General features: G+C 35.6%; 1 protein-coding gene across 1 annotated transcript in view; it reads right to left on the reverse strand.

Annotated features, from left to right (window-relative positions):
- The window catches only part of HFM1 (helicase for meiosis 1), a 31,021-nt gene extending 17,933 nt beyond the window's left edge, over positions 1-13,088 (reverse strand). Inside the window, exons 1-15 of the mRNA XM_066555904.1 lie at positions 13,018-13,088; positions 12,594-12,715; positions 10,836-11,142; positions 9,814-10,079; positions 8,258-8,305; positions 7,033-7,103; positions 6,432-6,564; positions 4,097-4,248; positions 3,666-3,743; positions 3,361-3,522; positions 2,738-2,938; positions 2,568-2,656; positions 1,866-1,909; positions 1,673-1,774; positions 251-396 (exon numbers count right to left, since the gene is read on the reverse strand). Coding sequence (XP_066412001.1) covers positions 251-396; positions 1,673-1,774; positions 1,866-1,909; positions 2,568-2,656; positions 2,738-2,938; positions 3,361-3,522; positions 3,666-3,743; positions 4,097-4,248; positions 6,432-6,564; positions 7,033-7,103; positions 8,258-8,305; positions 9,814-10,079; positions 10,836-11,142; positions 12,594-12,715; positions 13,018-13,088 — 1,992 coding nt within the window. The remainder of the gene's footprint in view (positions 1-250; positions 397-1,672; positions 1,775-1,865; positions 1,910-2,567; positions 2,657-2,737; positions 2,939-3,360; positions 3,523-3,665; positions 3,744-4,096; positions 4,249-6,431; positions 6,565-7,032; positions 7,104-8,257; positions 8,306-9,813; positions 10,080-10,835; positions 11,143-12,593; positions 12,716-13,017) is intronic.
- Between the last annotated feature and the right edge of the window lie 240 nt (positions 13,089-13,328).

Here is a 13,328-nt window from a genome sequence, read left to right on the forward strand (position 1 = left end):
TCTCTAATCCTCATTCACTATGTAACCCAAATGTAATCTTAGATCTTTTTGCACTGCAAGGTGAAGCAGTGATTTTTGATGGACAATACAAAAGCAAACAGATTTCTTTCTCAACAGAAAATTTACCTAGGAGTAATTTAAGTATTGATAAATGCTGCAATAAAATTCCTAGTATTTTACTTTCTTCTGCAAGAATAGCTTCTACTAATATGCCTATAGACAGCATCAATACAATAAAACATTCACTTACCTGAGGCCTTCCAGCTCTCCCAATCATTTGCAGAATATCAGTTTCACTGTACTCTTGAAACACTCCTCCAACATAATGCATTGTGGATTTTATAACCACCAGGTGTGCAGGCAGATTGACTCCCATAGCTAAGGTGCTAGTAGTAACTACATGAGATCAAAGTATACGAACACCATCAAAATGTCCAGCAGACTCTAATCAAGCAGCAAATAGGTAACTTAACTCTTGATGCCTAAGAGTTCTTAGTTTCTAGTGGAATCAGTGGGCACCACAAAGAAATTATGTAGATTACAGACAAGTACTTACATAACAGTTTCTGTGTATCTGATCATCAGCATTCATTTGTTCTCATATTCTTTAACAAATTACATCGCAGATACTTTTGCTTAAACATTCCTTTATACTTGGAGATAATCCAGAATATGATCCATGTTCAATATAACAGACACACAATGGAGAAACTTTACTCTTATTTCTTCAAGGGTATGTATTTGAATAGAGCCATGGCTTCATCTTGCTTAGTAGTGGTCAGTATGAAGATATATTTTTTTAAGTCATCAGTCATTAGCATTGTTTATACCCATGGTACCAAACCAGAACCACCACCAATACTATCACAACACTTTACCAATACACACTCTCACACAGGAAACATCAGTCAAGTATGTGGCAAGTAATCTTATGCTCATGTTTCCTAATTCACTTTCTCCAGAATGGCAAGAATTCAACACAAAAAGCCAGTCATATGGGCCAACTGATATTACTATTCTGCTAGGAAAACAAAGGATTATTGGAATTTCCAGTTCTTTTGGAAATGAATCTACAAATCATTTAATGTTGTATATGAGCCACACCGACAATTCCCCATAGGGTCTGGATCTTTTTTTTACAGGAAAAGAAAGCCCAGATGAGATGAGACAATCACATCTCAGATCTCTTCTCATTTCACATAACAACAGATGGAATATTTCTTAGGGACCTCCCCATCAGTCACAACACCTTGCATGGGAGTTTGAAGATAGCATCCTACCCACCTAGGATGCATAAATTATTACCTTCAGGGAAGCCACAGTTGCAAAGAAAAGATCTTGGAAACTTGGAGGAAAGATTCACTAGCACAGAACTCTACCTCAATGGCAGGGTTCAATGGTAGGAAAAGGAAACAGACATGGCCAGACCTACATGGACGTAGGACGGGGATCACTTCCATGTGTGGTGAAAGGAAGATCTATGGTCTTTAGTAACAGTGTGTATGCAGGCTCACAAGGTAAAAGTACATGTGAAACACAAAAACACCTTTACCTGGATTTCACAACTTCCAAAGGTTAAGCAAACTACAGAACCATAAAATATTACTTCCAAACTGCAATCTTCTCAGGATACATAAATGTAATTTTGGCTTTCTAAGTTAGTTTTACTTACAAAGTACTGGCAAGTCTCCTACGGTAAAAGCTCCTTCAATTATTTTTCTGTCCGATATCTCCATACCCGCATGATGATAAGCCACACCACACGTCAAAAGGTCTGATAATGAAATTATTATATACCTCATTTGACTAGGTTTTCTCAAGCAAATATTCAATCACAGAACAGAGAAGTTGTAGGTTATATTTACCTCTCAGTTTGGAGTCCTTCAATGAGTTTGCAAACCCCTGTAATCTATGCAACACACACAAACAACAACAACAACAACAAAAAAAAAAAATTAGAAAATATACATTCTTTGGTTATTTTCAACCACTACCTTTCCCATCCTCACAGAGAGAACAGAGTGACTCTCTGGGGCAGCTATTGCAGCTTTTTGAGCCTGGTCATCTTTCCAAGTGACAATCAACAATCTTTACGTGTTGCTTGCATAAAGCAAGTAAGATTGTATTTTAGGTCTAAAGCCAGGAGTAGCTTCTGCAGCTGCCATGACTAGGCAACCCTGAAGTAAATAATAATTAATATGGCTCTATTTATTAACAGTATCTGAAAAAGTAAAGACAACTCAAAACATTAGTAAAGTCACATCCAATTCAACTATTCATATGCTTAATCTTTGCATTACAAGGTCTCAGAGGGCCATAAGAATTAGCATCTTTATGTTCAGAAAGCAGCTTTGAGAAACAACGTTTGTGAAAAGTATCCTAAAACTCTGAGAAGCAAATAAAACTTTCCAAGAGTGCCAATTTACCAAAAAGAATGTCAACTGTGATGATGATTTTGTTGCACACTCCTCTGCTAGAAACTGTATTAGCTCAACAGCTTTCTTCACAGATATCACGGGTTTACTAAAATGTACAAACACTTATTTCCAATTTAAATAGAAAAATACCTTTGTTTCTGTTCTATACTCAGTAGAAATTTAGCATCTTTTGCAAGAACAGAAGCAGCCTGCTGTACTCCTTTTCTTGTGGCACAAAACTATAAATAAAAGATATTTTTTTGAATCAACACTTTCAAGAAAGAAATCATTTCAAACATGATAAAAAAAAGCTGCTGTACCACAAGTGCTGGTTTTTGCTCCGAGTATGTTTGTATAATGCTAGCAATCTTGTAGTTAAGAGTTAAGTCAAATTTGAATTCTGTCTGATTGTCACTGCAAGGAAAACCAAGGACAATTTTGCGTAGCTTCACTGGTCGTTGATCCTCATCTATTTTCAGGCACACAGCAGGCATCTTACTATCTGAAAGCCATTCTGCAATCTTTAAAAAAGAAGTAGAACAGAAAAGATAAATTAATTTTTTTAATTGTGCTCCAGCTCTAATAGCATCACAGAATAATTAACTTATAGTAAACTACTAACACATTTTTTTATCATTGAAAATTACAGGTGAGGGTCTGCTTTTTGCAGGACCAATATTATTTGGACTGAAATCTCAAATCTGTAGTGATTTGTACGTAAGAGGCAAAAATCACAAGCAGAAATCTAAAACTGAAGCATGTTCATACATGGCTGACATTTCCACATGGTTGAAGGTAATCTTACATTACCAGCAGCCTCATAGCTGTCTTCAGATGACAGCTTAAAAATTACTATTTTGCTATCAATCTAAAATTGTAATTCCAGACAAATTTAATAAAACACAACTCCACCGATCAAAATACATTAAAATGTAACTCTTACATCTTGAGTATTTGGGATTGTGGCCGAAACAGCTACAAATCTCAACGGAAGAACAGTGTCATGTTTCTCTAAGAGACGCCAAAGAGAAGACTGAATAGTTTTCATCCGACTGACTACAACTTCCAAAGTTGCGCCGCGGCTTTCATCCTTTATAACGTGTACCTATCAGGAATTTTAAAAGACATGCTAAATATTTTCCAGTTACAATCTAGATATGTGCTAAATACATTTAATATTTTCTAAGATTCCTTTTTATCTTCACAAAAGATAAAAAGCAGTGCATAAATCCTCATTCATTTTCTTACCTCATCGATGAGAAACAGTCGCACAAGCTGGACTATAGAGTTGTCTCTCCACCTTCTAGTCATGCTATCCCACTTTTCCTTTGAGGAAAAAAACAACACATCAAAACAACAACAGAAGCTGAAAGATGTTTTAAATGCCAACACAAGCCACAACTACAGTACATGGAGACATGCCTAAACTTAATAAATCTTTAAACAGAAACAATTAAATGAATTCAAGCTAATGCCATCTATGTTTCATCTGGCACATTATTATATTACTAACTTTTGTTTATATGAACTGAGAGAGTGTACAGCAGTGTGCAGAGAAACAAAAGGATCATAAAATCACTGTCTATTACAAAAAAAAAAAAAAAAAGGCAGTCCTTGCAGTATACAATTAGAAGACCACTAATGTCTGTTTATTCTAAGTAACTGGGAATGAAACCTACAGGTGTAGTGATAATAATGTCAGCATGATGTATTTCAAATAAATCATCCATCAGTGTATCTCCTGTCAACTCCTTGCAGGTGAGTCCTATAGGTCCAAATTTTTCTTTCCAGTCATCAAAACGCTGACTGCATAGAGCTTTTATTGGAGCCACTAAAAACAACACCAAATAATGAGAATTAAATCAGGAAAACTAAATCTTCAACTGTATTAGAAATGTATGCCTTAAGTTCTTTAGTAAGATGCCTTCATGAATTTAATTTCCCTAATTTTCAGCTTTGCTTCCAGAACCATAACATCTGTAACTGGTGTTACTGTTCTTATTATCCTGCTCCATGTGCACAAACAATGTAGAGCTTTGGGCCCTAGTTCTTCCCATCAGCAAGCAGAAACAGAACCCTTTAATTAAGATTATTTATGCTCTCTCTTAATCCTTTATCCTGTTGGGTTTGATTTTTTTTTTTTGCAGTACCACATGGAAACAATCATTCAGCTATCAAAGGTTTTCTCACAGATGGAAGAAACCACAGGAAATACATATTTTCTAATGGCAGATCATACAAATACCAACCTTTTCTCAGTTAAGAATGATTTGAATACTCTGTATTCAGACAACAAAGTATAAGTGAGAAACCATCCAAGAGCAAGAAACAGACCTTTATTTCTTCTGGTACTCTATCAAAAACAAATGTACAGTTAGGTGTAGGGTCATATGAAGCAGCTAACACAGCAGGCAGCAGTTCTCATGAACAGAGTCCTAAAACAATCTACTTTTTTTTTTTTTTCCTGAGAATACAGACTGTACTTTTGCAGACTCTTTTTTCCCAGAAATCAGACATCATTCTCAATAAGGACTGGTATTAACAATACATGTAAGGCTATACTAGATGATTAATCTATAAGGAAAATGCAGTGATTTAAGTGAAAGAGACAATCTATGCATGAGCCCTAAACAGCCCTAGTATAATGTATCCTGCAGTGATTACATTCTAGGTTAGTTAGAGGCACTGGAATATGAATGATTTCTGCCTATTAGCTCACAAATGACCTTCTTAAAGAACCAGTGTCTGCTTCAGAAAGAGGTGTAAAATCTCATAAAAGTATCAGAGAAATAATTAGCTCCAGCAAACTGATTAAGCTACCAGCAAGTAATTCACAAAATCACAAAGCTAATCATCTTCAGCAATGCAAGAATGTGAGATGCAAGTGACTGCTCCTGGAACTACAGACACCAGTCCTTCCATGTAAAGCTACTGGAAAACAACTCCACAGAACTACTGCACGCTAATGCACATTTATGGGGCCACTGATGAACCAGGCACCAGTGCTCACACCAGCAGGACATGGTCTGGTTACCACCTCTGCTCCAACATTCAGAAAACTGACAAGTCTCCTTCTCCATCATTGTGGAATCTGGAAAGGTCAGCAGATTTAACTCTACTGGCAGCTGACTGCTTCTTTACTGCCAGTTCCAACCAACCAAGTTGTAGCAATTCTACCAAGGCAAATGGAAACTATTACCATACACTGGTCCAGCTGACAGAGAACCTGTAGCACATGCCTGCTTCTAAGATCAGTTTACAATACACAGTAAACTCTAAAGCAACACTAGCTTTATTGTAAGAAATGGAACAAAATGGAATAAAAAAACAAATATGACGTTTTTGTAAATATAAGGATAAAACCTTTAACAGCAAGGCTGACAAACACATATGAATAAATTAAAACTGGGAAAAAATCACCAATTTAACCAAATTCACACAATATTAACTCAGTTCTCCAGGAAAGGAAAGAAAAAAAGTGTAACTGATGTGAGTATCTCCAAGTATTTTCATATTTCCGCACGGATCAGTCGAATTCATGAAGATCACAGTTCTGGTGCCTCTGAGGTAGTATTCAGAAAACAGCAGGAAACTTTGCCAGGTAAGTAAATACTGGAAAATTTGATCCTCATCTCAGAGCAACAGCCAGTCATACAAAAGATAGTGTCAGCCAGAAACCACGCATGAAGAATTTGTTTTAATTTCCTTTGCTTCCTCCTTACCTTTTTGTGTACATCTCGCCTTCTTGGAGGACAAACATATACAGGACTTCCTAATTTTTATTTGTATAAGCAATGCTGAACACTACAATTACACAGTGCTGTTAAATACTAATAATAATTACAATGGTACCACAAATAAACACTGAATCAACTTTTTAAAGAATGAAGCAGGTTGAAATATCTTAATGTATTTAATCTCAGTATTATTCCTGGACTCACTCCAGATTTCTGAATTCCCAGAATGACATTTTCTGTTTTGCCACCAAAATATTTAAAGCTGCATAATACTTACTGTAAACAACTTTAATATTTAACCAAGGCAGTGGGGCTTCCATGAGTAATCTGGTAATAGCTAGTTCGAACATTACAGTCTTTCCAGAGCCAGTTGGTGCACAAATCACAAAGTTCCTATCTGTATATAAAAGCTAGGAAAGAATTGTCCTGTTAAGTTTTCAATAATGACAAATGAAAGATTTGCATGACTGGGCTTCCGTCATATTTTATCCTTTACCACCTTAGAAGCCAAGTGTGTCCATGTCAAGCTCCCTCATTTTCCTCTGACAAGACTGATTCTTCCCTTTCCTCCTCTGCAGTGTCACTCACCCATGTCACTCATTCACCCACCCTTCCTCCTCCTTGCAAATATATTACCAATCTGTATGCATAAATATAATTCTCATCCTAACATAAAAGTATTTTAAACTGAGAAAAACACTTTTTAAAGTTCTTCCAGTCTCTTCTCCCAGCTGAGCACAACCCTGATAAACTATTCCAGGAAGAGATTCTAGATATATTATAGTTTTCTAATTCCTTTTATGCTCTGAATATCAAATTGCCACTTAAATTTATCTACAAAGCACTACTTGCAGCTGCAGTTTATGTTACATACTTACATCATCCAAAGCTTTTGACTGTGCATAGTTAAAATATGGGAACTCCTTAAAAACACTCCTAAATTGGGTTGCTTGAGAACATTAAGGAATTTAAAATACTAGAGCATAAATTATAAAATTATAAGAATGTAAGTGCATCTTGTCCTTGCAATCTAAATGCAAACTTAAAACATACCACAATATTACACATGCTTGTAAAAAGTTATCCAAAAGTAACCTATTAAATGATTCAGTAATTTTAGATTCTTGGTGTGCCATATATAAAGTAAGAAACAGTTTTCCATATCACTGAAAAAAACTCAACTTATTTGAACCAAAGCAGTTAAATATGGGTAAAGAAAAGCAAGTAACATTAGAATAAAGAAAATAAGGATATTAAAAAAAAAAAACTTTTTTAAAATCCCTGCTCTAAATAAGTGATTTATTTGTAAACTAGAAAGCATTAATGATCCTTAATTGGTAATTTCACAACAATGAAATCCCTACTAATTTTGAAAAACATGACTTTTTAAAGCAATTTACATGAATTTAAGGTGCCTAAATTTAGACATTTCCTCTTCCTGATATTTAACCTACCATTTGACAGGTTTCTAGAAACAAAATATTGAAAAGAGTGTGTAAAAAACCCAGAAGTTTGATAGATATAGATGAATACTTGATTATACTTCATGTTCGAGGCAGGGCCAAGAAGAAAGAAAATGATGGTAAAATCTGCTTTAAGAATGGATATACAGTATAAGCACACTACAACATAGGTACAGACCAACAAGGAATATGTAAAATTAATTTTCTTCTAAGAAAATGGGACAGAAAGTAAGATACAGTTTTCTTATAAGCCTAAATAAGAATTATTTTTCCTTCATTTAAAGTGTATGGAGATATATGTGTATATGTGTGTTTGCATAGAAAATGTCTGAAATATATATTATGCAAATTAAAATTTTACATTTTATAAAGAATGTTTTGAGGATAAAATTTGAACATTTGAAATAAGAACAAGCTTTCTTAAGAATGATTGATCTACAAGTTGTCTTATTTCAGTCTTGTTTTGGAAGTCAAAAGAAACACATATTGAACATTTGATTCCAAGCATTATGCTACAAAGTGAAACTCTTACAGTGTAATGCATTAGTTTCTATGCCTACAAATCAAACATAATAATTTTGCAAATGTAAAAGCACTGTAATAAAATCAGGAAAACCAGATCCAGCAAATACAAGGATACGTATTTCTGTAACGGCCCTCAAAATTTCCAATTTTATTCCTGTAGTTCCTAAAGAAGTAAAAAACAGTACATTTATAAAATAAGATTCATTTTCAACCAATAACCATGAAAAGTATTTTCCTGACCCCAAGCTGTGTGTTCTGTAAAGAGCTTCAAGGCTGCAACAAGGTTCAGGTGATAGAAAGAAGATGAGATAGGACAGGGAGGTCACTAGCTCATCATTTAAAAAGGCCATAGAGGTGGCCCTTTCATGAACTCATTCCAGTTTAAGGGTATCTTGCATGTACCAGAGACTCAAAACTTGATGGAGTATCTAGTTGTGGTCTCAGAAGTGCCAAGAAAGGGATAATCACTTCTCTAAACCTCCCAGCTTAGTTAACAAAGCCCAGGATGCTGGTGGCCTTTGTTACTGCAGGGACACACTGCCCACTCAAGTTCAGCAAGCTGCTGGCCAGGCCCCAGGCACTTTTCCACGAGCTGCCCTCAGTCAAACCATCCCAGAGGAAGCCCAGGGGTTCTTCTCTTTCCCTGGGCCAGGACTGTGATTTGTTCCTGCTGAATTCGATGAGATTGCTGTCAGCCCCCTGCTGCAGAGCACACCCCTGCAGTACTCCCCTTGGTGCTGGCACGTGGGCAGTGTGACCCATTCACCACCCCCTCTGAGCCTGGCCAGCCACTTGGACACCAGGCAGTGGCTGATGCTCTCCTAGTGCTCCACGTGGGTACCAGAATGCCGTGGGAGTACTTTCCAACCTCTCTGTGGGATGAAAACCCTTGCTGAAGGCAAAGTGAACGGCACCCACTGCTGTCCCCTCACCCACAAATCAAATCACCACTGCTCATACAGCAATCAGAGGAATCTAATCTTGCTTTCCATTCCTGACCTGCTTCCAAATCCCATCCTAAGCCACTACTCTACCCTACATTTTTCTGCTAGAACTAATTTTCTACTCCATATTTCTGTAGTAGTCAGGCATATAAGGTACATTCCACAGGTGTCTCATGTCCCAAAAAGTTTAAAATCTAGAAATAAACTGCACTTACTTAAAAACTATTAAAAGCCAAAAATAATTTCTAAACCACGTATTTTATAATTTCATCAAAATCTCACCACTTCCCTCCATTTTCTAGATATCTCCTACTTAAAATATATTTCTACAAAGATACAAATATGAGTCACACCACAAATAAACATTTAATTCTCAATTTCTGTTTGCAAATGAAGATGAAACTCTTTACCGCAAAAAGTGACAAGGCTGTTTTTTTTTCAAATTGCTGAGGGGATGTGAAATGACATTTTCAAACAGGTTTACATGACTTAGCACTTCTGAAAATGTGAATCTTCTTCATAAATTGTGTAGCCAGTTCATATTAAAAAACAATGCAATCAAGTTCCACAGGACTGCAATACATTCTATCCATTTTAGCCAATTATCTCACTTTGAGCTGGTGGGAAAATGTTCTTCACTCTTCCTCAGATCTTGGATACCCTTTATTAGTATATACCAAAGACAGACAATGGACTAGTTTTCTTGAAATAGAGTAAAAATAATTACCTGTCATATCCAGAATCTCTGAAGCATTAGAAAATGATTGAATTTTAATTCCATTTTCAGACACAATCTCCTCATTATTTACCCTATGCAAAGTAAAATCTGAGTCTTTAGTTATTGGAGCATGATGATTATTCCTCAAAAAACCTTCTTTTGTCACTTCTTTCATGTTTTCACTTGTATTTAAGTAAGTACCAATTTCTTTCACATCAACAGAACCAGCTTTAAATTCTGTATTTTTATGCACATTGCCAGACTTTTTAAATAAGCTGCAAAAGACCCAAAATTTTCATTAGCTTGTTGTAATGTTACAGTTTATCTAATATTTGAAAAATACTAGATATGCAATTGTATTAGCAGCAGAACTAGTAAGATAAATAGTAAAATTTTATCTAACTTTATGTAATCTGACCTAAAGACTCCTCTCAAGATACATTTTAACTTCACTTTCATTCCAGAAAGAATATGAAAGAATAAATTGCTTGTGCAGATGGGCCCTGACTCCTAATAGCAGATTAATTCTGACTTTCTGTAGCATTAAAACCAACAGAGACATCCAGGTTCTGAGGAATGGGAGGAGCTGGACACAGAAAAGCAGTTTATTGATAAAATCTCTCCTCCCAGGCAGCACTGAAATCACACTGAGAACTGCTCAAGGTATTCCTGACTAGCTGACCTCTGCTCAGCAAAGCAAATGATCTCAGCCTTCTTCCTCGTCACCAGGCAGATAAAGAATTCAGAGCATTATTTTCCAAAAGCTTTGTTATCTAAAGACTTATTTAAAATTTAAGCAACAAACCAACGCTTAATTTTCTCATGAATGAGCTGAGTTCAGGACACATTTAATTAACTTACTAAAATATTGCCAAAAAAGATTTTTTTTTTCCTTACACTGAAGAATTAGCACCTGGAGCCTGCTAAAATAGCTTCAATTGATGGATCCCAAACTTGTGTTCAAGAGATTTATCTAAAATAATAATATGATTCTGGCAGTGATAAATTGTCTGAGTTGACTGGTCACATACCTTTTTCTTAATGTTGAATGGACGCTCTCATCATCACTGTTTTCACTTAATGCTTTATTTTGTGGTTGCTGAGAAAAATCTATTACTCTTTTAGATTTATTTTCATCAAAGGAAAGAAAAGATGAAATCACTTTCAGATTTTCATGCTGAAAACTAATTTTATCTCTTTCTCCTAGACTTAATTGTAGGACTTCCTTTTCAGGGGCTATGCCAAAATGAATAGGTGCTGATGATTTATCTTCCACTTTCTCTGTGTTACTCTTACATTGCTGTATAAACTTCTCATGCTTGCTCCCCCCTACAAAAATGATAAATTATTATTTCATTAATATTCATATTCTTATTCACAGTTATTTAATCAAGTACCTTTCCCAGAGAATCAGCCAAACTCACATCTATTAGACAAACTGATGTTTCTATCTTATTGCAAGAATTTTAGTGTGTATTTTATGACTTATGCTAATGAATGTAATGCATGCATTGTCAATAAAAAGTTATAAAAATAAGGTCCCTTTCTTTCCTTCCTATGCAAAATAAAGGATAAAAACTATTCTTCAGAACTACAAAATAGTTTGTATGACAGAGCTCTTCACCCTGTCCCAGAATAAAGATAGTCTTTTAAAAAAATGACACAATGACCAAGCTTGAAGTTCCTGCTACAAACAGCTGAGATAACTACTGCAATCTCAACAGTCAGAGCTGGTGCTGATGTTGGCGACAGGCTGGTTTCATAACCTTCGTGGTTAATTATCACATTTTACAGGGTTAATTCTCAGTAGAATCAGTGTCCTGATCTGGCTGACCAGATCAACAAGCCTTGCTGTTGGCAACAGGAAGGGAAAGGGACAAACAGAAACAAGCAACTAAATGCAACAAGATAACAACAGCTCTATTTTGCTGTCTTAATTTCAATGTTATCCATCTAGAAACTCAAAATTACAATGCCCTGCTTGTAGCATAACCCCAGCAGTTCTAATTCTACAAAAATCAAAAAGCTTGTTTGAATAAGTAGCTCTTAATGGAATTATTTTTGCATAAAGCAGAAAAAAATTCACCTTCTGTTTTACTAAAATTCCTAAATAGGGATTATTATAAATCAGCACAGCAGCTAATATAAATGCACAGATCTAGCTGACATAAATAAAGAAATGGCATTCTTTAAAATAAGTTTCCTTAAGATAATCCTGAATGTCTAGGAATATGCCGCTTAGCAGCAGTTCACGACCAGATTCAAATTTGGCTGCCTGATCAATTTGATTAAAGCCCCAAAAAGGGAAAGAAAAAAGTGAGTTTCATATAAACTCTCTGTTCCTTGGGTGGCAGACAGGCCATCAGATCCATGTGACAACATTATGCTCTTACAGCCACTTCCCACTGTGTTACAATGCTTTGTGAAACAACATGCAGTGACGGAAATTTTGACTATACCTCTTACCTTGCACACTTCTGCACAGCAAACCTGTGGCATGTTTATGCCTAAAGAGGACTGCTAGGCTCCTGGCACATCTAACACCACCATTCTCAACTCAAATACATTCTTTGTCTCTATTTGCATACCTAGAATATGTCGTATTTCCCAGCAAAAGAGGAATGATCTGTCACACTAATTATTTGTTGAGTAATTTAATATCAATGTCAAGTAATGCTTGACATTGTCTGACACTAGTTGGACTTTGCAGTGCTGGGTTTATGGGTGCACTCAATCATCCTAAACATCTTTTCCAATGGTTGCAATGATTCTATTCTCTGATACTTTACCCATGTGAGTGTTAGCTGAGCTTTTTTCCAGTTCCCTCTGTAACTCCTCTGCAGCTGGAATTTCAGCAATAGCTGGAGCAGGTGCAATAAACCAAGTATTACGATCTTCATTTTCCAGACACCTACTTTAACACACAAATGTGAGGTAAAAGCATTTTTTAAGCACCCTCCATAACAATTAGCTCAAAATCACTAGTCATAAATAACCTAACTTCTGCTAACCCTTATTTCTCATAGCCCTAAGATACATCTGCATCATTGAATGTGCTTGGAGAAACATTTCAAAGTATGGGTAATGGAACCAGAAATTTCTAGCCCCACATTTCTATCAGTGGATGAAAAAGTGAGCCATAAAAAAACCCCCACTGTTGCAAAATTATTCCATTTGGAAAACAATTATATATATATAATAATAAAGATTTACCTTTGTCTCATATGTGGTTTTTCATAAAATAAATTATCCAGTGAAAAGACCATGTCTGCAGAGTTGAACATTTTTAGATCAAATGTGAAGTCTCTTAGTCTGCAAAGGGCAGCACAAGAAAATGTAAAACTGAAATTACTAGACTTGAACCTGTCTAAAGCAATACAAAGTTTATTAGTTGTAAGTAGCAATATTTAATTTCTATATTGTTTTCTTTTAGAGCTCTTGACTGCATTCTTAATCCTTCTTCAAATAGAGAATCTCTTTCCTGATAAAATGTGGTTCCTATTGCTTCTGCTAAAAAAGCCCTA

This window comes from Molothrus aeneus, chromosome 9 (assembly GCF_037042795.1).
Source record: "Molothrus aeneus isolate 106 chromosome 9, BPBGC_Maene_1.0, whole genome shotgun sequence".
In the NCBI taxonomy this organism is placed as follows: domain Eukaryota; kingdom Metazoa; phylum Chordata; class Aves; order Passeriformes; family Icteridae; genus Molothrus; species Molothrus aeneus.